General features: G+C 48.4%; 1 protein-coding gene across 3 annotated transcripts; it reads right to left on the bottom strand.

Annotated features, from left to right (window-relative positions):
- Positions 1-8,800: 8,800 nt before the first annotated feature.
- On the bottom strand, positions 8,801-25,802 carry LOC143973793 (uncharacterized). 3 transcript variants are annotated; one of them, XM_077474647.1, is made up of 3 exons: positions 25,457-25,802; positions 10,175-11,123; positions 8,801-10,123 (listed from the first exon to the last, which is right to left on the bottom strand). In XM_077474647.1, exons 2-3 carry the CDS (start codon positions 10,202-10,204, stop codon positions 9,092-9,094), a joined length of 1,062 nt encoding a protein of 353 aa, XP_077330773.1. In that variant the 5' UTR covers positions 10,205-11,123; positions 25,457-25,802; the 3' UTR covers positions 8,801-9,091. The 3 variants fall into 3 exon arrangements, with proteins under 3 accessions (XP_077330773.1, XP_077330774.1, XP_077330772.1); XM_077474648.1 differs by having other exon boundaries at positions 8,801-10,072; XM_077474646.1 differs by having other exon boundaries at positions 8,801-11,123.
- Between the last annotated feature and the right edge of the window lie 1,859 nt (positions 25,803-27,661).

The following is a 27,661-nucleotide window of genomic DNA, read 5'->3' as shown; positions in this document are numbered from 1 at the left end:
ATGCAAAAAGTGAAACTCCTACATTATATACAGACGTGTTACACAAAGTGATCGATTTCACGAGTTTCTTTCTTTTCATTTTGATGATTATGGATTAGGGCGAGGGGCAGAAAGTTAGAATATTACAGAAGACCAATAAAAAAAAGTATTATTAATCCAGAAATCTATTATTAATTATTATTATTAATCTCACTGTGTTGGTGAGAAGAATGCCCATGTAGAGTATAGGATGCACTCAGTACTTGGTCGGGGGCTCCTTTGGCATGAATTACGGCACCAATGCGGTGTGGCATGGAGGTGATCAGCCGGTGGCACTGCTCAAGTGTTGTGGAAGGTCAGGTTGCTTTGATAGCGGCCTTCAGATCATCGGCATTGTTGGGTCTGATGTCTTTCATCTTCCTCCACAGATTCTCTATGGGGTTTAGGTCAGGCCAGTTTGCTGGCCAATCAAGCAGTGATCCCATGATCATGTGACCAGGTATTGGTAGTTTTGGCAGTGTGGGAGGTGCCAAGTCCTGCTGGAAAGTGAAATCAGCATCTCCATCAAGCTGGTCTGCAGAGGGAAGCATGAAGAGCTCTAGAATTTCCTGCTAGAGGGCTGCGCTGACTTTGGACTTGATAAAACACAGAGGACCAACACCAGCAGATGACATGACTCCTCAAATCATCACTGACTGTGGAAACGTCACACTCCTCCAGACTCTGGGCCTCTCCACTCCCCCTACAGACTCTGGGCCTCTCCACTCCCCCTACAGACTCTGGGCCTCTCCACTCCCCCTCCAGACTCTGAGCCTCTCCACTCCCCCTCCAGACTCTGGGCCTCTCCACTCACCCTACAGACTCTGAGCCTCTCCACTCCCCCCTACAGACTCTGAGCCTCTCCACTCCCCCTACAGACTCTGAGCCTCTCCACTTCTCCTCCTCTAGACTCTGGGCTTCTCCACTCCCTCTACAGACTCTGGGCCTCTCTACTCCTCCTACAGACTCTGGGGTTCTCCCCTCCTCCTCCAGACTGGGCCTCTCCCCTCCTCCAGACTCTGAGCCTCTCCACTCCCCCTCCAGATTCTGGGCCTCTCCACTCCCCCTACAGATTCTGGGCCTCTCCACTCCCCCTACAGACTCTGGGCCTCTCCACTCCCCCTACAGATTCTGGGCCTCTCCACTCCTCCTCTAGACTCTAGGCCTCTCCACTCCTCTTACAGATTTGGGCCTCTCCACTCCTCCTCCAGACTCTGGGATTGCGATTTCCAAATGAAATGCAGACATTTTCCACAGTGATGGTTTGGGGTGAATACCACCAAATGAAAGCCGTTTGTCTCAAAACAAATTGTAAAAAGGAATGTAATCTGGGTACAGTGTTGCCTGAGTAATGTCTTTCAAAGTGTGACAGCGCTAAAGACTGGCCTGGGCAGGAAGGGGGTAAAAGTGTCCAGTATTGGGGGACAGGAAGGGGGTGAAAGTGTCCAGTATTGGGGGCAGGGAGGGGGTGAAAGTGTCCAGTATTGGGGGCAGGGAGGGGGTGAAAGTGTCCAGTATTGGGGCAGGAGGCAGGGGAAGTGTCTGGTATTGGGGGGCAGGAAGGGGGGAAGTGCCTTGTATTGAAGGGGCAGGAAGGGGGGGGGAAGTGTCCGGTATTGAAGGAGTTAAAGCATTTTTTGATCATTTCCCAATTGCAATACTGTTTCCCTTTAATAATGATATTCCATGTTATCGGTGTCAGAGATTTACTGCCCCCCATAACACGTATATATACTATATACTGAGGATATCCTACAAGGAACCTGTAGAGCAGACGGGAGGGGGCGGGGCTCGGGGGAACTTCCTGAAGTCGTCACATTTTCGAGCAAATTGAGAAAAGAAATAGTAAAGTCACAGCACTGAAAATACGGAACGTTTCTGATATTTTACCTGCAGTGGATTGAACCCTTCGCCGACCGCGCTAAACCCGAATGACGGCTGCAGTGCGGCCAGCCATTTCTGGGAGGGCTTCAATAGACGTCTCCCCAGAACTCCGCCCCCTGATCACAGATCGGGGTAAAGGGCCAATCACAGAGGCCCTTAATCATGTGATCAGCTGTGTCCAATCACATGTAGATAGACTTGTTATCGGCAGTCCTTCCCTCCCACACTGTGTTTGCCGGAGGAAAGGAGAGCCGCTAAAATGGTAAACCTATCGGCACATGATGGCCACTGAGGGGGCAGCTGATGCCAAATTCTTCACACTGGTAATCGGGGCACTGGTCATCAGTCCTCAGCACTGCCGCCTATCAATGCCCATCAGTGCTGCCTAACAGTTCCTCCTATCAATGCCCATCAGTTCCTCCTATCAATGCCCATCAGTGCAGCCCATCAGTGCCATCTATCAGTGCCCATCAGTGCCGCCTATCAGTGCCCCCATCAATGAAGAAAAAAAAATGATTTTTGTTGAAAATTTTTATGACAGAAATTAAGAAAAACTTTTTTTGGTTTCCAAATATTCTGTCTTTTTTTGTTTGCTTAGCGTATGATGACCGCACAATTGTCATTCCAAGTGTGACAGAGCTGAACGTTGATAACTGGCCTGGGCAGGAAAGGGGGAGGGGAAAGTGCCCAGTAGGCAAGTGGTTAAGTTGGTGACGCTCTCCAAGTTCAAATCTTTTGCAGTTGCACGGTTTGATTTGAACCAAAGTGTTTTCAGTCCACGGATCCTGAGCAATAGCCGATGGGAGTGCCCAGACTTGTGGCCAGCTGGGCTGAAATGTCATTGTCAAAAGCAACCTTCTCAACCCAGAGGAACCCTTTGAAATAACTTTGCAGTCTTAGGGAACCCCGGCTAAAAATTACTACATCTCATGATACATCAGTGTGATGGTCAGTGGGAAGAATGGTCCTCACACTTGTGGTCATTGGGAAGAATTACCTCCTTACAGAGAGCTAAAAAGATCAATGGGGTCAGTGGCAGGGTTGGACTGGGACAAAAATTTGGGGGGGGGGTGGAGGACACAGTTGAACACCGTGGGGGATGGAGGACACAGTTGGACACAGTGGGCGGTGGAGGACACAGTGGGGGTGGAGGACATGGGGGGACACAGTGGGGGGTGGAGGACACAGTGAGGGGTGGAGGATATAGTGGGGGTGTAGGACACAGTGGGGGGTGGAGGACACAGTGGGGGGTGGAGGACACAGTGGGGGGTGGAGGACACAGTGTTGGGTGGAGGACAATGTGGGGGGGAACAGGAGAGTATCATGGGGCCTCCTGTGATCCTGTTGGAGCCCTTACTTTGACAGGCTGTCACTCAAAGTGGCCCACTGAGCCATCGGCCCACCGGGAAACTCCCGGTAGTCCCAATGGCCAGTACATGCCTGGTCAGTGGGAACTTATCTGAGAGGTAGACATTGCTTATTGCTCAAGGAACCCCTACAACCTCTGGAGGAACCCTGGTCTTTAGCAACTCATAAAACAGGAGGTGGGAGGAACCTTCTTATACTAGGAGATGTGGGCTTAGAAGGGTTTACCTGGAACAATGATGTAGTAATAGCCATCAGATCCTGGGAAGATCTCTTCTAACAAGGCTATGGAGACTTGGCAATGAAGGAAACACTTGGGGGGTGAAGGTCAAGAAGTATATGATGCAAATATAATACATATTCAGGCACGAATAAAAGGATGAGACCATAGTTCAGTCTTTGGCGCTCAATCAAAAAGGTAAAAAAAATTCTAATGCCGAGTACGCACGATCGTACATTCCAACAACAAAATCCATGGATATTTTTTGAGACGAATGTCGGCTCAAACTTGTCTTGCATACACGCGGTCACACAATTCCAAACGTCAAGAACGCGGTGACGTACAAGACGTACGACGAGCCGAGAAAAATGAAGTTCACTAGCCAGTGCTGCTCTTCTGCTTGATTACGAGCATGCGTGGAACTTTTTTTGGCGTCGGAATTGTGTACACGCGATCGGAATTTCCGAACAACGGATTTTGTTGTCGGAAAATTTAAGAACCAGCTCTCAAATTTTGCGTGACGGAAATTCCTATATGGAAAATGTGTGATGAAGCCTACACACGTTCGGAATTTCCGACAACAAGGTCCTATCACACATTTTCCCTTACGGGGCATTAGGCTTTGTAGCTGTGAGTCTGGTGGGCATAAATGGTAATCTCCATGCATCAGTCCATTTAAAGCAACACATAAAACAGAGGAGATAGAGAACCTTCTTAAAACAGGAGACGTGGGCTTAGATGGGTTTACCTGGAACCCTAGAGCTCCAATGACGTAGCAATAGTCATCAGAACCTGGGAAAATCACTTCCAACAATAGTCATCAGAACCTGGGAAGATCACTTCCAACAATAGTCATCAAAACCTGGGAAGATCTCTTCCAACCATAGTCATCAGAACCTGGGAAGATCTCTTCCAACCATAGTCATCAGAACCTGGGAAGATCACTTCCAACCATAGTCATCAGAACCTGGGAACATCTCTTCCAACAATAGTCATCAGAACCTGGGAAGATCACTTCCAACCATAGTCATCAGAACCTGGGAAGATCTCTTCCAACCATAGTCATCAGAACCTGGGAAGATCTCTTCCAACCATAGTCATCAGAACCTGGGAAGATCTCTTCCAACCATAGTCATCAGAACCTGGGAAGATCACTTCCAACCATAGTCATCAGAACCTGGGAACATCTCTTCCAACCATAGTCATCAGAACCTGGGAAGATCACTTCCAACCATAGTCATCAGAACCTGGGAACATCTCTTCCAACAATAGTCATCAAAACCTGGGAAGATCTCTTCCAACCATAGTCATCAGAACCTGGGAAGATCTCTTCCAACCATAGTCATCAGAACCTGGGAAGATCTCTTCCAACCATAGTCATCAGAACCTGGGAAGATCTCTTCCAACCATAGTCATCAGAACCTGGGAAGATCACTTCCAACCGTAGTCATCAGAACCTGGGAAGATCACTTCCAACCGTAGTCATCAGAACCTGGGAACATCTCTTCCAACAATAGTCATCAGAACCTGGGAAGATCACTTCCAACCATAGTCATCAGAACCTGGGAAGATCACTTCCAACAATAGTCATCAAAACCTGGGAAGATCTCTTCCAACCATAGTCATCAGAACCTGGGAAGATCACTTCCAACCATAGTCATCAGAACCTGGGAAGATCACTTCCAACCATAGTCATCAGAACCTGGGAAGATCTCTTCCAACCGTAGTCATCAGAACCTGGGAACATCTCTTCCAACAATAGTCATCAGAACCTGGGAAGATCACTTCCAACCATAGTCATCAGAACCTGGGAAGATCACTTCCAACAATAGTCATCAAAACCTGGGAAGATCTCTTCCAACCATAGTCATCAGAACCTGGGAAGATCTCTTCCAACCATAGTCATCAAAACCTGGGAAGATCTCTTCCAACCATAGTCATCAGAACCTGGGAAGATCACTTCCAACCATAGTCATCAGAACCTGGGAAGATCACTTCCAACAATAGTCATCAAAACCTGGGAAGATCTCTTCCAACCATAGTCATCAGAACCTGGGAAGATCACTTCCAACCATAGTCATCAGAACCTGGGAAGATCTCTTCCAACCATAGTCATCAGAACCTGGGAAGATCTCTTCCAACCATAGTCATCAGAACCTGGGAAGATCACTTCCAACCATAGTCATCAGAACCTGGGAAGATCTCTTCCAACCATAGTCATCAGAACCTGGGAAGATCACTTCCAACCATAGTCATCAGAACCTGGGAAGATCTCTTCCAACCATAGTCATCAGAACCTGGGAAGATCACTTCCAACCATAGTCATCAGAACCTGGGAAGATCTCTTCCAACCATAGTCATCAGAACCTGGGAAGATCTCTTCCAACCATAGTCATCAAAGACCAGACCACTTTTTGCGATTCGGCACTGCGTCGCTTTAACTGACAATTGCGCAGACATGCGACGTGGCTCCCAAACAAAATTGTCGTCCTTTTTTTCCCACAAATAGAGCTTTCTTTTGGTGGTATTTGATCACCTCTGCGGTTTTTATTTTTTGCGCTATAAACAAAAATAGAGCGACAATTTTGAAAAAAACGCATTATTTTTTACTTTTTGTTATAATAAATATCCCCCAAAAATATATAAAAAAACATTTTTTTCCCTCAATTTAGGCCGATACGTATTCTTCTACATATTTTTGGTAAAAAAAATCGCAATAAGCGATTATTGATTGGTTTGCGCAAAAGTTATAGCGTTTACAAAATAGGGATAGTTTTATAGCATTTTTATTAATATTTTTTTATTATTTTTTTTTTTTTTACTAGTAATGGCGGCGATCTGCGATTTTTATTGTGACTGCGACATTGTCGGGGACCCATCGGACATTTTTGACACATTTTTGGGACCATTGTCATTTATACAGTAATCACTGCTATATAAATGCAGTGATTCCTGTGTAAATGACACTGGCAGTGAAAGGGTTAACCAGTGGGTGGCAGTGTAGGGGTTAAGTGTTCCTAGGGGTGTGTTACTAACTGTGGGGGGGTTGGGCTTTCATTTAGTGTACACTGATCTCTGCTCCAATCACATGGAGCAGAGATCAGCATCACTAGTTGCTAGGCAGAATGGAAAAATGTTGTTTATACAGCATTTCCTCCATTCGGCCGCTCCGTGAGACGATCGCGGGGATGCCCGCGGCGATCGAGTCCGCGGGTCCCGCGACCGGACTCACGGGGGTCCCGACCAGCGCGGAAGCGCGCCGCCGCGCTCCCGATGGCACGGCGGCAACGAATATTGGACGTACATGTACGCCAATATGCCTGCCCGTGCCATGCTGTCGACGTACATCGTCGTGCGCTGGTCGGGAAGTGGTTAAGCTCATTTTAATCCTTGATAATATCAACTTTTGTCCTATAGAGCTTGTACTCATTCATGTGATTTTATGATTTTTGATTAGTAATTTATGTATTTCTGTTATGAACGGCATCCATGTATGTCCATTGATTTGTCTATACTCCAGATTCTCTGATTACTATTATGAAAATATATTGAGTGTATATCTATATTTATATTACTGTACTACAATTGTATGCATTCAGATCATGGACAACCCCTATGGGGTTATTGATTATAAATTAAATCCAAATCATTTCATGTATTCACATGTATTCATAATTTTTATTTTCAATTGACATGCTTCATTTAAAGTCCCACTTGCCCCCCTTTTCTTTTTATACACTTCCAACAATAGTCATCAGAACCTGGGAAGATCTCTTCCAACTATAGTCATCAGAACCTGGGAAGATCACTTCCAACTATAGTCATCAGAACCTGAGAAGATCACTTCCAACTATAGTCATCAGAACCTGGGAAGATCACTTCCAACCATAGTCATCAGAACCTGGGAAGATCTCTTCCAACTATAGTCATCAGAACCTGGGAAGATCACTTCCAACCATAGTCATCAGAACCTGGGAAGATCTCTTCCAACAATAGTCATCAGAACCTGGGAAGATCACTTCCAACCATAGTCATCAGAACCTGGGAAGATCTCTTCCAACTATAGTCATCAGAACCTGGGAAGATCTCTTCCAACTATAGTCATCAGAACCTGGGAAGATCACTTCCAACCATAGTCATCAGAACCTGGGAAGATCACTTCCAACAATAGTCATCAAAACCTGGGAAGATCACTTCCAACAATAGTCATTAGAACCTGGGAAGATCTCTTCCAACAATAGTCATCAGAACCTGGGAAGATCTCTTCCAACAACAGTCATCAGAACCTGAGAAGATGTCTTCCAACAAGACTACGGAGACTTGTTGGCAATAGGCCACTTGACTGCTACCAAGTCTCTGGTACTGAGGCAGAATCTGACAATGAAGGAGACACTTGGGGATGAAGGTCAATTAGTGTATAATAGGTATTCAGCCATAAACAAAGGATGAGACCATAAGATCTCTTCCAACCATAGTCATCAGAACCTGGGAAGATCTCTTCCAACAATAGTCATCAAAACCTGAGAAGATGTCTTCCAACAAGACTATGGAGACTTGTTGGCAATAGGACACTTGACTGCTACCAAGTCTCTGGTACTGAGGCAGAATCTGACAATGAAGGAGACACTTGGGGATGAAGGTCAATTAGTGTATAATAGGTATTCAGCCATAAACAAAGGATGAGACCATAAGATCTCTTCCAACCATAGTCATCAGAACCTGGGAAGATCACTTGCAACTATAATCATCAGAACCTGGGAAGATCTCTTCCAACAATAGTCATCAAAACCAGGGAAGATGTCTTCCAACAAGACTATGGAGACTTGTTGGCAATAGACCACTTGACTACTACAAGTCTCTGGTACTGAGGCAGAATCTGACAATGAAGGAGACACTTGGGGATGAAGGTCAATTAGTGTATAATTAGGTATTCAGCCATAAAAGGATGAGACCATGGTTTGGTGTTGGGTACTCAATCAAAAAGTATCTCAAAAGGTAAAGTGTATTAAGGCTTTCTAGGTGTCTGGTGGACATAAATGGTAACCTCCATGCATCTGTCCATTTCATTCCAGTTTGCTCACAGATTGTAGTACATTTGTTTCTTAAAGAAGAATAATATGGGTTTAGCTGGAACGCTAGAGCTCCAATGACGTAGCAATAGTCATCAGAACCTGGGAAGATCTCTTGCCCATTAGCTTGGGGCATGACATGGGGTGCAACACTGCTGAACCCCCCCCCCCCCCAAACCCCTTTCGGAATTGCTCATCTGCAACCCCAATAATACCCTGACAATGAAGGAAACACTCGGAGGGATTAAGGTCAATAAGTGTATAATATGTATTCAGCCATAAACAAAGAATGAGACCATAGTTCAGCCTTTGATGATCAAAAAAGCTTTGTCTTTGGTGAACATAAATGATAAACTATATAAATCCGTCCATTCCATTCCAGTTTTCTGACATATTGTAGTAAGTTTGTTTCTTAAAATAACATTCAATGGTTTCACTTTTCCATTAGCTTTGGGCGTGAGATGGGAACGTGCAACTACTGAGATAGACATCTCTGATAGGGTTTGAGGGAATATCTGCTACTCTTTTTAACACTCTACTTTCTCCCTGAGTTTACGCTTTGTAGCCAAAAAGTAAGACTGTGACTCTTTTGGTGTTCGATAAGCTCCGACTTTCTTCCAAAAGATTGATCGCATTCATAACACTGATGTGGCTCCTCTCCGATGTGATCTCTCTGGTGTCTGAGAAGACGCGTCTTCACTGCAAAAGCTTTGTCGCAGTCAGGACACGGATACGGCCGCTCTCCGGTGTGAAACCTCTGGTGGATGATAAGATTTGACTTTCTTGAAAAGCCTTTGAGACATTCAGAACAAGTGTAAGGCTTCTCTCCGGTGTGGACTATCTGGTGCCTGATAAGGCTCTTCTTCTCTTTGAAAGCTTTGTCACAGTTAGAACACGGATACGCTGGCGGCGGCGCAATTGTGTGACATTTCTTGTGTTTGCCAAAATCTTCCCTCCTTGTAAAAGCTTTCCCACACTCGGAACACTGATACGGTTTCTCTCCCGTATGAATCCTCTGGTGTAGGATAAGATTTGACTTGGCTCTAAAAGCCTTATCACATTCGGAGCACTGATATGGATTCTCTCCGGTGTGAATCCTCTGGTGTTTGGTCAGCTCATATTTCCTTCGAAACGTATGGTCACACTCGCTACACTGATACGGTTTCTTTCTGGTGTGAACCATCTGGTGCACTCTAACCTGTGACCTCATGCTAAAAGATTTGCCACATTCGCCGCACTGAAACGGCTTCTCCCCGGTGTGGACCCTCTCGTGTAGGAGAAGATTAGCCTTCAGCCTAAAAGTTTTGTCACATTCAGAACACCGATACGGCCTCACTCCAGTGTGAATTGTTATGTGTTTCATAAGATCGCCCTTCCCTGCAAAAGATTTATCACATTCAGAACACGGATATGGTTTCTCTCCAGTGTGAACCCTGTGGTGCCTCATGAGAGACCACTTCTGGCCAAAAGATTTGCCACATTCAGAGCACTGATATGGATTTTCTTTTGTGTGAACCTTCTGGTGCCCAATAAGATTTTCCTGATATGGATTTTCTTTTGTGTGAACCTTCTGGTGCCCAATAAGATTTTCCTGATATGGATTTTCTTTTGTGTGAACCTTCTGGTGCCCAATAAGGTTTTCTTCCATGGTAAAACCTTTGTTACAATCCAAACAAAATATATCTTCTCTATTGTGTGACGTCTCTTGGGTATGTATGGGTCTAACTTTATTGTAAAGCCATTGTCACTTCCAAGGATGAAATCTTGGTTGTCCTCTAAGGCTGGATCGTTGTTACAGTCTAATGCTTGCCCTCCTGTGTGTCGTCTCTTGGGTATGTATGGGTCTGACTTTATTGTAAAGCCATTGTCACTTCCAAGGATGACTTCTCTCTTGTCCTCTAAGGCTGGATCATTGTTACAGTCTAATGCTTGCCCTCCTGTGTGACGTCTCTTGGGTATGTATGGGTCTGACTTTACCGTAAAACCATTGTCACTTCCAAAGGTGGACTTTTTGGTTGTCCTCCAAGGCTGGATCGTTGTTTCAGTCTAATGCTTGCCCTCCTGTGTGACGTCTCTTGGGTATGTATGGGATTGACTTTACTGTAAAGCCATTGTCACTTCCAAGGATGACTTCTTGGTTGTCCTCCAAGGCTGGATCATCGTTACAGTCTAATGGTTGCTCTCCTGTGTGACGTCACTTGGGTATGTATGGGTCTGACTTTATTGTAAAGCCATTGTCACTTCCAAGGATGACTTCTTGGTTGTCCTCCAAGGCTGGATCGTTGTTACAGTCCAATGCTTGCTCTCCTGTGTGTCGTCTCTTGGGTATGTATGGGTCTGACTTTATTGTAAAGCCATTGTCACTTCCAAGGATGACTTCTCTCTTGTCCTCTAAGGCTGGATCAATGATGAGTATTCAAACCATTTATGTCATTTAGAACACGGATATGACTTGTGTCCTGTGGGAATCCTCCGGTGATATGTAGTAAAAGCCTTTCAGTCTCTCAGAAGACCCATATGGCTCGTCTCAGTTGTGCTTCTGAAGACCAACAAACCCGTCAATCGTCCTGCACAGAGATAGAAATAAATAAAATGAAAAGCCAGAATTATATCAATATGACTAAATTAAAGTTGCTTCTTATGTTTTCTGAATATATTTAATGCATAGACTATCGGTCTTGAGAAAAGATGGATCGAGCTTCATCGAAACATTGACAATAAAAATGCTGCGCTTTGATCTACCTCCTCCCCATGACCTGTGAGGGCCTCTATACTAGTTTTGGATAAATACATAGACCATGTACTGTAGCTCCCTGGTCCTAAACTGAGGTTCCTATGTAAATTTAGTTTTTGGTTGGGCTGTAGGCAGCTATGACTGCATAGTTTGTATTTTGGGGGCTTTGCCCAAGCTTGGTTGGGTTGTGCATTTCTCACTGTATGTGTCACTGATACCACAGGCCATAGTATCAGACTTCACAAATAGGCTGAAGGTATGAATATTTATATTTCCTTTAGCCTTCCCAGTAGGAGGTTCTTGGCTACTGGTGCATGCTGGGGAAGGATATATATTTTGCACAGCCCATGTGCTGGCTCTCTTGCCTCAGGCTGAGGTGCTGCTGAAGGGAGCTTTGTATTGAGGCCATGCTTATTTGGGTGGGGGGGGGGGGGGGGAGGAGGTCTACGTACGCTGAGGTGGTCCTGAAGCTGTAGAGGAGGCTTAGCCAATGTGAGAAGATCCAGGAGGAGGCCGCTTGCTGGAGAGAGCCAGGATGAAGGCTTGTCTTTCAGAAGGGCCTGGTGACTTGCTTGGAGGACGCCCCAGAATCTGAGGACGTGCTTGCCCTGTTTTTGGGTTGGCTTTAAAAAGGTTCTGACACTGTCAAGCTGTACTTTGTTCTGGATCCAAGGGGTCTGTGAGTGATCTGCTGTGGTATCAGAGACCCTATCAGGGATCTCGTGTGGCAGGTGCTCACACATCCATAGATTCTGGCACCCAGCAAAGGGCCTGGTATGGATTGGGGGAGGGACCCCCATGCCATTTTATTGAAATTGTAGGCAATGTTCCATTCAGCTGTCAGTGGCGAAGCCCGTTGACCGCTTCTGACTCATCTTTTGGTAAGAATGCGGTGGCCGGCTTCCTAGCCCACTCCTTAACGACCAGCTATTCACTGTGCCCTGATTGGGCAAAGCCTTGATTGCTTTAGCCAATCAGAGCTTAGAATACCCTGTGCAGCGCTCTGTGGGGGGGTGCTTCGCAGGCAAATATCCTGACGAGCGCCCCGCAAATTGGGGTGAACGGTTATGTTTGGGCCGAACTTATGCTCGGTCCGATCTGCTTTCCCAACACTAGCTCTACAAGTTTCGTCCAGCATTGGTCCTATACCTGAGCCTATTATGGAGTCACATCATAAAGCAAAACAACTGCTGGAAACGGGGGAAACCCCGTATTTGCCAATGTCTTGGATAAACTTTATGCACATAATCATTACTTGTATGCTGCTGAAGAAGGTGAAAAATACATTTTTATCACTTCCAAGCTTTGGGTTCAGAGCTAAAACCCAGCACTCCTTCAGTAAAAAAGGAACTGGACCTTCAAATCCTCCTTTGGGACAAGAATTCTTTCCAATGAAGGGGAGCCCCAACTTTAAGTGGAGAGATTGTTGTTGGCTCCTGAGGTCGTTTGGGACTGAGATGTCCCAGAAACGTTACAAGTTTGGCACTGAAGAAGGTCGACGTCTACAAGGCGTCTGTGGCTGGGTCTCAAAAAAAAAAAGAGTCATTTTCATCTCTTCCAAGGTTCAGAACAAAAACCTGACACTCCTTTAGTAAAAAGGAAGTGGACATCCAAATACTCCAAAGGGAACCCCAACTTTAAGTGGAGAGATTGTTGTTGGCTCCTGAGGATCATTTGGGACTGAGATGTCCCAGAAATGTTGGTCCAGCACATGTACAGAGGCTACAAGCTGAAGTTCTGCCCCTTGCCTTTTCCACCCTTCATGCCATCCAATGTAACTTCAACCCCAAGTAGAAAAGCCGCCTTGTTTGCTGCACTGAAGTTACTGTCCCAACAAGCAATCGACATTCGTTTTGAAAGTATGAACTTTTTCATAATGTTTTTAGTTTGTTCCCTATTCCCAGGCCAAATGTAAGTGTACGGCCCATCCTGGACCTACAACACCTAAAGTTCCTTATCCCCTTGCCACCGAGCGTACGCAGATGTGCGTACCGGGCTTTCGGGGGGTTATACCGGGATGATGCCCGCAGCTGCAGGCATCCTCCCGGTACCGTTGTTTAGAGCCGGCGATCGGCTTTCCTGCGCTAACAACTGATGCGGCTAAAAGCAGCTCGACTGTTAAACCGGAGGAGCGAGAGGGGACGCCCCCCCCCCCCACTCCCGCCGCTCTTACCGGGGCTCCCGTTCCACCGGGAGCCCACGATCCACAATCCGCCACTTCTGGCGGCTAGGGACAGACTGGAATGAAGCCGCTTACGCAGGGGTGTAACTATAGATGGGTGCAGCAGTAGCGACCGCAACTGGGCCCTGTGATAGGGGTACCATGCAGCCCCCTCTACATATGGCCGGCAGCAGCATAGGCAGCTAGGGGTACCATGCAGCCCCCTCTACATATGGCCGGCAGCAGCATAGGCAGCTAGGGGTACCATGCAGCCCCCTCTACATATGGCCGGCAGCAGCATAGGCAGCTAGGGGTACCATGCAGCCCCCTCTACATATGGCCGGCAGCAGCATAGGCAGCTAGGGGTACCAGTGCACCATGCACATGGGTGGCTGAAGGTGGAGGGTGACTAGCAGAGCTCCATGCTCGACTATCGCACTGGCTGCTCTTTAGTTGTGCATTCCCCGCATGACCTGTGTCCTCGGCCGGCTCCTCAGTGTACCCCTCTCCTGCTCCATGCATTGCCGCTCAGTCCGATGTCTGTTCTCCCCAGCCAAAAAATGACTGATACCAGTGGTGGAACTACAGGGCTCACAAACTCGGAGGGAAGGGCCCTGGCTGGGGTTCAGGGGGGCCGTTCATGGTTTCTTGCATCCGGACCCTGAAGGTTCTAGTTACGCCACTGCGCTTACGGTCTCCTTGGAGTAAACACGGAAGCAACGTCATGCCGTCACTTCCTGTTTACTCGGCTGCCAATGGCGCCGGTTTTGAAAAAATAGACAGTATTCAGAATCGCGGAAAATGGCGATCTGAATACTTTGAAGTGCAAAGGGGGGGATCGGGGGTCTTTTAGAACCCCCCCCCCCCCCCTGATCCCTCCATAAAGAGTACCTGTCACCACCTATTACTGTCACAAGGGATGTTTACATTCCTTATGACAGCAATAAAAGTGATAAAAAAAAATGTAATTTTAAAATAAATAAATATATATATATATATTTTTTAAAGCGCCCCCGTCCCCACGAGCTTGCGCAGGAAAGAAAACGCATACAGAAGTCGCGCCCGCATATGTAAACTCACACATGTGAGATATCGCCACGATCGTCAGAGCGAGAGCAATAATTCTAGCACTAGACCTCCTCTGTAACTCTAACCTGGTAACCGTAAAAAAAAATTTAAGCGTCGCCTATTGAGATATGTAGGTACCGTAGTTTGTCGCCATGGCATGTTTGGTATCTATTTACTCGGCATGACCTCATCTTTCACATGATACAAAAAAATTGGGCTAACTTTACCGTTTTTGAAAAAATTCATGAAAGTGTCTCTTTTCCCACAAACTTGCGTTTAACCACTTCGCACCCAGGCCAATTCTGACATTTCTCTCCTACGTGTAAAATTCATAATTTTATTGCTGGAAAATGACATAGAACCCCCCAAACATTATATATGTTTTTTTTTCCAGAAAAGACCCCAGAGAATACAATGGCGGTCGTTGTAACTTTTTATCTCGCACGGTATTTGCGCAGCAATTTTTCGAACACGTTTTTTTCAGAAAAAAAAAAAAAGAAGTTTCATGCTTTAAAAAAAACAAAAACAAAAAAAAAACAGTAAATTTAGCCCAATTTTTTTTTGCATAATGTGAAAGATGAAGATACGCCGAGTAAATAGATACCCAACATGTCACACTTGAAAATTGCACGCGCTCGTGGAATGGCGCCACACTTTGGTATTTAAAAATCCCCATAGGCGACGCTTTCAATTTTTTTTTTTTACTGGCTACATGTTTTGAGTGACAGGGCTAGAATTATTGCTCTCGCTCTAACGTTCGCGGCGATACCTCACATGTGTGGTTTGAACACCGTTTTCATATGTGGGCGGGACTTACGCATGCGTTCGCTTCTGCGTACGAGCTCACAGGGACAGGGGGCGCTTTAAATATTATAATTTTTTATTATTAATTTTACTTTTATTTTTTTAGTTTGACACTTTAGAAAAAAAAAAAAAACCTTTTATTCCTATTACAAGGAATGTAAACATGGCACGATCGGACCTATTAACTGTGAGATCTGGGGGTCAATAAGACCCCACATCTCACCTCTAGGCTGGGAAGCCTAAAATAAAAAAAAATAAAAAATGATCCTGGCTTCCCAGCCGAGGCGGCGCAGTTATTTGAATGCAGAGGCCGGGGCGTGACGTCATAACATCGCGCCCGGCCTCTGAACGATCATAGAGACTCCGGGGACCATCTGCTCCATTGGAAATCTCTATGATCACCATCCGGGGGGGGGGGCGGCGGATCCTGTGACCGACTCACCGATGGAAGCGGTGAGTCGGTAGAAGCACCGGAGGGCGGCGGGAGGGGGAGGCAAGAACGATCAAGCGGTGGAACGGCCGCTATGATCGTTCTTATGGCTGAAAATGCCGATATCTGAACGATGTCTGTAGCCTCAGGCATCATTCAGATATACCCCCCGAAAGGTCAAGAACGTGATATGACGTACCTTGGGCGCCAAGTGGTTAAAACCCCACTGCACAAATACCGTGCGACATAAAATATTGCAACAATCGCCATTTTATTCTCTAGATTCTCTGCTAAAAAATATATATATATATATATATATATATATATATATATATATATATATATATATATATATAATGTTTGGGGGTTCCAAGTATTTTTCTAGCAAAAAATACGGATTTTAACTTGTAAACACCAAATGTCAGAAATGGGCTTAGTCATGAAAGGGTTAAGGAATCTGAAGAGTCAGTGAGTGCTATCCTTCGTCAGGGAATCTGTACGGTCAGTGAGTGCTATCCTTCGTCAGGGAATCTGTACGGTCAGTGAGTGCTATCCTTCGTCAGGGAATCTGTATGGTCAGTGAGTGCTATCCTTCGTCAGGGAATCTGTACGGTCAGTGAGTGCTATCCTTCGTCAGGGAATCTGTACGGTCAGTGAGTGCTATCCTTCGTCAGGGAATCTGTACGGTCAGTGAGTGCTATCCTTCGTCAGGGAATCTGTACGGTCAGCGAGTGCTATCCTTCGTCAGGGAATCTGTACGGTCAGCGAGTGCTATCCTTCGTCAGGGAATCTGTACGGTCAGTGATCGCTATCCTTCGTCAGGGAATCTGTACGGTCAGTGATCGCTATCCTTCGTCAGGGAATCTGTACGGTCAGTGAGTGCTATCCTTCGTCAGGGAATCTGTACGGTCAGTGATCGCTATCCTTCGTCAGGGAATCTGTACTGTCAGGAGTGCTATCCTTGGTCAGGGAATCTGTACGGTCAGTGAGTGCTATCCTTCGTCAGGGAATCTGTACGGTCAGTGAGTGCTATCCTTCGTCAGGGAATCTGTACGGTCAGTGAGTGCTATCCTTCGTCAGGGAATCTGTACGGTCAGTGAGTGCTATCCTTCGTCAGGGAATCTGTACGGTCAGTGAGTGCTATCCTTCGTCAGGGAATCTGTACGGTCAGTGAGTGCTATCCTTCGTCAGGGAATCTGTACGGTCAGTGAGTGCTATCCTTCGTCAGGGAATCTGTACGGTCAGCGAGTGCTATCCTTCGTCAGGGAATCTGTACGGTCAGCGAGTGCTATCCTTCGTCAGGGAATCTGTACGGTCAGCGAGTGCTATCCTTCGTCAGGGAATCTGTACGGTCAGCGAGTGCTATCCTTCGTCAGGGAATCTGTACGGTCAGTGAATGCTATCCTTCGTCAGGGAATCTGTACGGTCAGTGAGTGCTATCCTTCGTCAGGGAATCTGTCTTCAGTTGAAATCAAGGATAACGATCTGCATATTTCTATATTCTCAGCCCCACCCTTTACTATCAGTGTTTTGTAATAGGAGGACGTGGCTTTCAGTTCATGGCCCCACCTTTATACCAAGGGTTTTCACCAAGGTGCTGGCCCCAGTACTGGATTTTCTCAAGCTCATAGGATCACCAACCATTTAGGGATATCTGAATAACCCGATTCTGTGGGAGCAAAAATCGGTGGACAAGCGCCAATCAATATCCAGAGGATGAGGCAGACTCTGCAGAGCTTTAAATGGACCCAGAACTTTCAAGAAGACACATAGCGGAGGAGAGCAAAAGAAAATCCCAAGAAATTCTTTAAGTATGTAAATAGTAAACAGTCTACTGACTGGAATGGTACCAGCTGATTGGAGAAAAGCCAATGTAGTACCAAGGAGGTGAGTTGTCAGCTAGATAAAGGAAGGCCCGTAGATGTGGTGTATCTGGATAAAGGAAGGCCCGTAGATGTGGTGTATCTAGATAAAGGAAGGTCCGTAGACGTGGTGTATCTATATAAAGGAAGACCCGTAGACGTGGTGTATCTATATAAAGGAAGGCCAGTAGACATGGTGTATCTAGATAAAGGAAGGCCCGTAGACGTGGTGTATCTATATAAAGGAAGGCCCGTAGACGTGGTGTACCCGGATAAAGGAAGGCCCGTAGACGTGGTGTACCCGGATAAAGGAAGGCCTTAGACGTGGTGTATCTAGATAAAGGAAGGTCCGTAGACGTGGTGTATCTGGATAAAGGAAGGCCCATAGATGTGGTGTATCTAGATAAAGGAAGGCCCGTAGACGTGGTGTATCTAGATAAAGGAAGGCCCGTAGACGTGGTGTATCTAATTAAAGGAAGGCCCGTAGACGTGGTGTATCTAGATAAAGGAAGGCCCGTAGACGTGGTGTATCTAGATAAAGGAAGGCCCGTAGACGTGGTGTATCTAGATAAAGGAAGGCCCGTAGACATGGTGTATCTAGATAAAGGAAGGCCCGTAGACGTGGTGTATCTAGATAAAGGAAGGCCCATAGACGTGGTATATCTGGATAAAGGAAGGCCCGTAGACGTGGTGTACCCGGATAAAGGAAGGCCTTAGACGTGGTGTATCTAGATAAAGGAAGGTCCGTAGACGTGGTGTATCTGGATAAAGGAAGGCCCATAGATGTGGTGTATCTAGATAAAGGAAGGCCCGTAGACATGGTGTATCTAGATAAAGGAAGGCCCGTAGACGTGGTGTATCTAATTAAAGGAAGGCCCGTAGACGTGGTGTATCTAGATAAAGGAAGGCCCGTAGACGTGGTGTATCTAGATAAAGGAAGGCCCGTAGACGTGGTGTATCTAGATAAAGGAAGGCCCGTAGACATGGTGTATCTAGATAAAGGAAGGCCCATAGACGTGGTATATCTGGATAAAGGAAGGCCCGTAGACGTGGTGTATCTAGATAAAGGAAGGTCCGTAGACGTGGTGTATCTGGATAAAGGAAGGTCCGTAGACGTGGTGTATCTATATAAAGGAAGGCCCGTAGACGTGGTGTATCTAGATAAAGGAAGGCCCGTAGACGTGGTGTATCTATATAAAGGAAGGCCCGTAGACGTGGTGTATCTATATAAAGGAAGGCCAGTAGACGTGGTGTATCTAGATAAAGGAAGGCCCGTAGACGTGGTGTATATAGATAAAGGAAGGCCCGTAGATAAATTCCACAAATCATCAGAAAAAAATAACTGAAACAAATGAACTGACTTAATATTTCCCATTACTTTGAGGTCCGGGCTGCGCTGTAGAAGGCGGGATTGTAGATTCTGCAGAATTAGCGGGCAGCCATGCTGGATTCAAAAGCTCCTCTGGGAGGCCAGCATGGGCCCTACTCCTTTGTGGTGGACGTGACACCCCACTACTAGTACCGGTCCTATCATCTGAGTGTACTGCACTGCTGGTGGTTGTCTGCTCCTCCTCAGATCACCTCCTTCTCCTTGTTGGACCCTCTCCTCCTCAGATCACCTCCTTCTCTTTGTTGGGACCCTCTCCTCCTCAGATCTCCTCCTTCTCTTTGTTGGGACCCTCTCCTCCTCAGATCTCCTCCTTCTCTTTGTTGGGACCCTCTCCTCCTCAGATCACCTCCTTCACTTTTTTGGACCCTCTCCTCCTCAGATCTCCTCCTTCTCTTTGTTGGACCCTCCCCTCCTCAGATCTCCTCCTTCTCTTTGTTGGGACCCTCTCCTCCTCAGATCTTCTCCTTCTCTTTGTTGGGACCCTCTCCTCAGATCTCCTCCTTCTCTTTGTTGGGACCCTCTCCTCCTCAGATCACCTCCTTCTCTTTGTTGGGACCCTCTCCTCCTCAGATCACCTCCTTCACTTTGTTGGACCCTCTCCTCCTCAGATCTCCTCCTCTTTGTTGGGACCCTCTCCTCCTCAGATCACCTCCTTCTCTTTGTTGGGACCCTCTCCTCCTCAGATCACCTCCTTCTCTTTGTTGGGACCCTCTCCTCCTCAGATCTCCTCCTTCTCTTTGTTGGGACCCTCTCCTCCTCAGATCACCTCCTTCACTTTGTTGGACCCTCTCCTCCTCAGATCTCCTCCTTCTCTTTGTTGGACCCTCTCCTCCTCAGATCTCCTCCTTCTCTTTGTTGGGACCCTCTCCTCCTCAGATCTTCTCCTTCTCTTTGTTGGGACCCTCTCCTCCTCAGATCTCCTCCTTCTCTTTGTTGGGACCCTCTCCTCCTCAGATCTCCTCCTTCTCTTTGTTGGAACCCTCTCCTCCTCAGATCTCCTCCTTCTCTTTGTTGGGACCCTCTCCTCCTCAGATCTCCTCCTTCTCTTTGTTGGAACCCTCTCCTCCTCAGATCTCCTCCTTCTCTTTGTTGGGACCCTCTCCTCCTCAGATCTCCTCCTTCTCCTTGTTGGAACCCTCTCCTCCTCAGATCTCCTCCTTCTCTTTGTTGGGACCCTCTCCTCCTCAGATCACCTCCTTCTCCTTGTTGGACCCTCTCCTCCTCAGATCACCTCCTTCTCTTTGTTGGGACCCTCTCCTCCTCAGATCTCCTCCTTCTCTTTGTTGGGACCCTCTCCTCCTCAGATCTCCTCCTTCTCTTTGTTGGAACCCTCTCCTCCTCAGATCTCCTCCTTCTCTTTGTTGGGACCCTCTCCTCCTCAGATCTTCTCCTTCTCTTTGTTGGGACCCTCTCCTCCTCAGATCACCTCCTTCTCTTTGTTGGGACCCTCTCCTCCTCAGATCTCCTCCTTCTCTTTGTTGGGACCCTCTCCTCCTCAGATCACCTCCTTCACTTTTTTGGACCCTCTCCTCCTCAGATCTCCTCCTTCTCTTTGTTGGACCCTCTCCTCCTCAGATCTCCTCCTTCTCTTTGTTGGGACCCTCTCCTCCTCAGATCTTCTCCTTCTCTTTGTTGGGACCCTCTCCTCAGATCTCCTCCTTCTCTTTGTTGGGACCCTCTCCTCCTCAGATCTCCTCCTTCTCTTTGTTGGGACCCTCTCCTCCTCAGATCACCTCCTTCTCTTTGTTGGGACCCTCTCCTCCTCAGATCACCTCCTTCACTTTGTTGGACCCTCTCCTCCTCAGATCTCCTCCTCTTTGTTGGGACCCTCTCCTCCTCAGATCACCTCCTTCTCTTTGTTGGGACCCTCTCCTCCTCAGATCACCTCCTTCTCTTTGTTGGGACCCTCTCCTCCTCAGATCTCCTCCTTCTCTTTGTTGGGACCCTCTCCTCCTCAGATCACCTCCTTCACTTTGTTGGACCCTCTCCTCCTCAGATCTCCTCCTTCTCTTTGTTGGACCCTCTCCTCCTCAGATCTCCTCCTTCTCTTTGTTGGGACCCTCTCCTCCTCAGATCTTCTCCTTCTCTTTGTTGGGACCCTCTCCTCCTCAGATCTCCTCCTTCTCTTTGTTGGGACCCTCTCCTCCTCAGATCTCCTCCTTCTCTTTGTTGGAACCCTCTCCTCCTCAGATCTCCTCCTTCTCTTTGTTGGGACCCTCTCCTCCTCAGATCTCCTCCTTCTCTTTGTTGGAACCCTCTCCTCCTCAGATCTCCTCCTTCTCTTTGTTGGAACCCTCTCCTCCTCAGATCTCCTCCTTCTCTTTGTTGGGACCCTCTCCTCCTCAGATCTCCTCCTTCTCTTTGTTGGAACCCTCTCCTCCTCAGATCTCCTCCTTCTCTTTGTTGGGACCCTCTCCTCCTCAGATCACCTCCTTCTCTTTGTTGGGACCCTCTCCTCCTCAGATCTCCTCCTTCTCTTTGTTGGAACCCTCTCCTCCTCAGATCTCCTCCTTCTCTTTGTTGGGACCCTCTCCTCCTCAGATCTCCTCCTTCTCTTTGTTGGGACCCTCTCCTCCTCAGATCTCCTCCTTCTCTTTGTTGGAACCCTCTCCTCCTCAGATCTCCTCCTTCTCTTTGTTGGAACCCTCTCCTCCTCAGATCTCCTCCTTCTCTTTGTTGGGACCCTCTCCTCCTCAGATCTCCTCCTTCTCTCTGTTGGGACCCTCTCCTCAGATCTCCTCCTTCTCTCTGTTGGGACCCTCTGCTCCTCAGAATATGTTACTGACCCACTGTTCTCAAAGGGTTCATTTTCAGAATCTGAGTCTGACAGTGAGACAGATGCTGATTATGGAGACATAGAGGATGGGGGGGGGTATGTACAAAAGAGGAGTGTGGGGGGTATGACAGTGGGCGGTATGTACAGGAGAGGAGTGTGGGGGGTATGACAGTGGGCGGTATGTACAGGAGAGAAGTGGGGAAGGTATGACAGTGGGCAGTATGTAGAGGAGAGGAGTGGGGAGGGTATGACAGTGGGCGGTATGTACAGGAGAGGAGTGTGGGGGGTATGACAGTGGGAAGTATGTAGAGGAGAGGAGTGGGGAGGGTATGACAGTGGGCAGTACAATGGCCCCAGGACGGAGTATTGGCATTCTGATGACATTTCGGGGTCTTTTCTCCACCATAAATCTGAATTTTTGGGGTGTCAGGACCCAGCGGGTTCTCTGGAAGTTTCCCCCCCTTATTCTGTGTCAGACACATCAGAGAACATGGTGGGAGATGAGTCTGAAGCTCCTTCCTAGGAGGGAACACCGGATCCATTCTGAGGAACATTTGATGGTCGGCAATGAAGAGGAACCAACACCGAGAAGAAGATTCTGGAGTCTCAGATCAGCAGAGAAGTTCCTCCAACATTCAGAGAGTGCCGAGACCTTCTTCATCAAGGTGATCGACAGACAAAGTGTGAGAATACAATATATATATATATAAAATGCTCTCATACATGGATTGGTCACCCCCATACTTAAAAGCCTACACTACCAATCTTAAAGCGGAGGTCCACCCTAAAGTGGAGCTTCCGCTCATTGGAATCCTCCCCCCCTCCGGTGTCACAATTGGCACCTTTCAGGGGGGAGGGGGGTGGAGATACCTGTCAAAGACAGGTATTTACACGCACTCCCGGGCATAGACTCCCGTGGGAGACTACACCATTTCCTGTCCTGCCGCGCTGTCCGCTGGGACACACACGGGTCCCAGAGACAAGCATGCGCAGTAGGGAACCGGGAAGTGAAGCCGATTCCCTTCACTTCCTGATTCCCTCACCTAGAATGGTGGCGGCAGCAGCCGAGAGATCGATCGGCCTCGGCATCGCTGGACCCCGGGACAGGTGAGTGTCCATTTATTAAAAGTCAGCAACTGTAGTATTTATAGCTGCTGGCTTTTAATATTTTTTTCCGCAGTACAGTCCCGCTTTAAGAATAATCTTCTTGATCCCCTTCAATCTGGATTTCGCCCTCAACACTCCATAGAAACGGCCCTTTTAAAACTCACAAATGACCAACTAACTGCAAAAACCAACGGACACGATTCTGTACTCCGACTTCGGGACCTCTCAGCTGCCTTTGACACGGTTGACCACCCCCTCCCCCTCCCCCTAAGACTTCACTCCCTCGGTCTCCATGCTCTTCAGGGGCTCTCATCCTACTTACCCCAACGTACCTTCAGTGTCACTTACAATTCTACTTCCTCCTCTCCTCTTCCCTTCTCTGTCCCCCAAGGTTCTGTTCTTGGACCTCTTATTTTCAGTCTACACCTCTTCTCTGGGTCAGCTGATCGCCAATCACGGCTTTCAATATCATTTCTACACTGACGACACCCAAATCTCTCTCTCCACCCCTCAACTCACCCCCTCCGTCTCCTCACCATCACCAACTTATCACCACAGACATATCTATGGATGTCACAACACTTCCTCAAACTCAACTTCTCCAAAACCGAACTCATAATATTTCCTCCCCCATGCGCCTCGTCCCCTGACTTCTCTGTCAAGAGTCATGGCACAACCATCCACCCATCCCCCCATGTCAGGGTCCAGGTGTTATCCTGGACTCTGAACTCTCCTTTCAGCCCCACATCCAATCACTTTCCAAAGCTTGCCGCCTCGACCTCCGAAACATCTCCAAACTCCGCCCCTTTCTAACCAATGAGACCACAAAGCTCCTGATTCACTCCCTGGTTATCTCTCACCTTGACTACTGCAACTCCCTCCTCATTGGCTCACCTTTAAATAGACCCCTCCCCCCTTCAGTCCATCATAAATGCCGCTGCCAGACTCATCCACCTTACAAACCGCACAGTGTCTGCTACCCCTCTCTGCCAATCCCTCCATTGGCTGCCCCTCACCCAACAAATTCAATTCAAAATACTAACAATAAGTTACAAAGCCACCCACAATTCTGCCCCCAGCTACATCACTGGCCTAGTCTCCAAATACCAACCTACTCGCCCACTTCCTTCCTCCCAAGACCTCCTGCTCTCTAGCTCCCTCCACTTCCTTCCTCCCAAGCCCTCCTGCCCTCTAGCTCCCTCCACTTCCTTCCTCCCAAGACCTCCTGCTCTCTAGCTCCCTCCACTTCCTTCCTCCCAAGCCCTCCTGCTCTCTAGCTCCCTCCACTTCCTTCCTCCCAAGACCTCCTGCCCTCTAGCTCCCTCCACTTCCTTCCTCCCAAGCCCTCCTGCTCTCTAGCTCCCTCCACTTCCTTCCTCCCAAGACCTCCTGCCCTCTAGCTCCCTCCACTTCCTTCCTCCCAAGACCTCCTGCTCTCTAGCTCCCTCCACTTCCTTCCTCCCAAGCCCTCCTGCTCTCTAGCTCCCTCCACTTCCTTCCTCCCAAGACCTCCTGCCCTCTAGCTCCCTCCACTTCCTTCCTCCCAAGCCCTCCTGCTCTCTAGCTCCCTCCACTTCCTTCCTCCCAAGACCTCCTGCCCTCTAGCTCCCTCCACTTCCTTCCTCCCAAGACCTCCTGCTCTCTAGCTCCCTCCGCGTTCTTCCTCCCAAGACCTCCTGCTCTCTAGCTCCCTCCACTTCCTTCCTCCCAAGACCTCCTGCCCTCTAGCTCCCTCCACTTCCTTCCTCCCAAGACCTCCTGCCCTCTAGCTCCCTCCACTTCCTTCCTCCCAAGACCTCCTGCTCTCTAGCTCCCTCCGCGTCCTTCCTCCCAAGACCTCCTGCTCTCTAGTTCCCTCCACTTCCTTCCTCCCAAGACCTCCTGCTCTCTAGCTCCCTCCACTTCCTTCCTCCCAAGACCTCCTGCTCTCTAGCTCCCTCCACTTCCCTCCAAGACCTCCTGCTCTCTAGCTCCCTCCACTTCCTTCCTCCCAAGACCTCCTGCTCTCTAGCTCCCTCCACTTCCTTCCTCCCAAGCCCTCCTGCTCTCTAGCTCCCTCCTCTCCTCTTCCTTCCTCCCAAGACCTCCTGCCCTCTAGCTCCCTCGTCACCACCTCCCATATCTGCCTCCAGGACTTCTCCCGAGCCTCTCCCATTCTCTGGAACTCACTACCCCCAATCTGTCAGACTGTCTCCAAATTTATCTACTTTTAGGCGACCCCTGAAAACTTTCCTCTTCAGAGAAGCCTATCCTGCCTCCATCTAACAACTGCACTATTGTCTCCATGAGCCCATCCCCCAAAGCTATTACCCTTTTGTATAACCTGACCCCTCCCCCCTAGATTGTAAACTCTAACGAGCCGGGCCCTCTGATTCCCCCCTGTATTGTAATTGTACTGTCTGCCCTAATGTTGTAAAGCGCGGTGTAAACTGTCGGCGCTATATAAATCCTGTATAATAATAATAATAATAATATATATACCCAGGTGATTGATCACACGGGGGGGAGCCGGTCACAGATGATTGATGTGTCTCTAGCAGAGCCCTGTACCATGAATAGGACACTTACCTGCGGGGGAGACATGGAGGACATCCCAGGCTCTCCCTATGGTGGTCGGTGTTCAGGACGGAGAATCTCCTCACTTTGCTGGAATCGGAATCTAAAATGGCTGAAAACAGGAAACGCGTTCCATGGACAGGAAGTGACATTTCGCACATGCTCAGTCCGGGATTTGTCCCATCAGGAGGATCACTAGAATAACGGGACTGATAATACGGAGGGTGCAGTATGGAGAGCAGACACTAGATGGTGCCGGTCCACAGAGAGGAAAAAGAGGAAACAAGACGGAGACAATGGAGACATTTCTTCTAATCTATGAGACATTGTGTCATCACATGGAGACTGATCACCGAGCTACAAGAACATGGAGGACACCCCTCCTCCTTCCCTGAGCTACAAGAAAATGGAGGACACCCCTCCCCCTTCCCTGAGCTACAAGAAAATGGAGGACACCCCTCCCCCTTCCCTGAGCTACAAGAAAATGGAGGACACCCCTCCCCCTTATCTGAGCTACAAGAACATGGAGGACACCCCTCCCCCTTCCCTGAGCTACAAGAAAATGGAGGACACCCCTCCTCCTTATCTGAGCTACAAGAACATGGAGGACACCCCTCCCCCTTCCCTGAGCTACAAGAAAATGGAGGACATCCCTCCCCCTTTTATCAGCTACAAGAAAATGGTGGACACCCCCACACTCTACGTGAGCTACAAGAAAAAACAAAAAAATCTTCCCCCTTCCTGAGCTACAAGACAATGAAAACCTCCTCCCCCCTCCCCCTCCTCCCTACATGGAGCTGCAGCCAGACACAGAGGAGAGACTGAAGGAGGAATGTCCGGGGAGAGGGGGGAGGGGTTCTGGAGGAGATGACGGAGGAGTGAGGATAATGAGGAGAGACTGAAGGAGGGGGTCTGGAGGAGATGACGGAGGAGTGAGGACAATGAGGAGAGACTGAAGGAGGGGGTCTGGAGGAGATGACGGAGGAGTGAGGACAATGAGGAGAGACTGAAGGAGGGGGTCTGGAGGAGATGACGGAGGAGTGAGGATAATGAGGAGAGACTGAAGGAGGGGGTCTGGAGGAGATGACGGAGGAGTGAGGACAATGAGGAGAGACTGAAGGAGGGGGGTCTGGAGGAGATGACAGAGGAGTGAGGACGATGAGGAGAGACTGAAGGAGGGGGTCTGGAGGAGATGACGGAGGAGTGAGGACAATGAGGAGAGACTGAAGGAGGGGGTCTGGAGGAGATGACGGAGGAGTGAGGATAATGAGGAGAGACTGAAGGAGGGGGTCTGGAGGAGATGACAGAGGAGTGAGGACAATGAGGAGAGACTGAAGGAGGGGGTCTGGAGGAGATGACGGAGGAGTGAGGACGATGAGGAGAGACTGAAGGAGGGGGTCTGGAGGAGATGACGGAGGAGTGAGGATAATGAGGAGAGACTGAAGGAGGGGGTCTGGAGGAGATGACAGAGGAGTGAGGACAATGAGGAGAGACTGAAGGAGGGGGTCTGGAGGAGATGACGGAGGAGTGAGGACGATGAGGAGAGACTGAAGGAGGGGGTCTGGAGGAGATGACGGAGGAGTGAGGACGATGAGGAGAGACTGAAGGAGGGGGTCTGGAGGAGATGACGGAGGAGTGAGGACGATGAGGAGAGACTGAAGGAGGGGGTCTGGAGGAGATGACGGAGGAGTGAGGACAATGAGGAGAGAGTGAAGGAGGGGGTCTGGAGGAGATGACGGAGGAGTGAGGACAATGAGGAGAGACTGAAGGAGGGGGTCTGGAGGAGATGACGGAGGAGTGAGGACAATGAGGAGAGACTGAAGGAGGGGGTCTGGAGGAGATGACGGAGGAGTGAGGACAATGAGGAGAGACTGAAGGAGGGGGTCTGGAGGAGATGACGGAGGAGTGAGGACAATGAGGAGAGACTGAAGGAGGGGGTCTGGAGGAGATGACGGAGGAGTGAGGACAATGAGGAGAGACTGAAGGAGGGGGTCTGGAGGAGATGACAGAGGAGTGAGGACAATGAGGAGAGACTGAAGGAGGGGGTCTGGAGGAGATGACGGAGGAGTGAGGACAATGAGGAGAGACTGAAGGAGGGGGTCTGGAGGAGATGACAGAGGAGTGAGGACAATGAAGAGAGACTGAAGGAGGGGGTCTGGAGGAGATGACGGAGGAGTGAGGACAATGAGGAGAGACTGAAGGAGGGGGTCTGGAGGA

Source organism: Lithobates pipiens, unplaced genomic scaffold (assembly GCF_037356315.1).
Source record: "Lithobates pipiens isolate NorthernLeopardFrog02 unplaced genomic scaffold, aLitPip1_a1.2 Scaffold_117, whole genome shotgun sequence".
Classification (NCBI taxonomy): domain Eukaryota; kingdom Metazoa; phylum Chordata; class Amphibia; order Anura; family Ranidae; genus Lithobates; species Lithobates pipiens.
The sequence above is the reverse complement of the archived record's forward strand: the minus strand, read 5'-3'. Positions and strand labels throughout refer to the sequence as shown.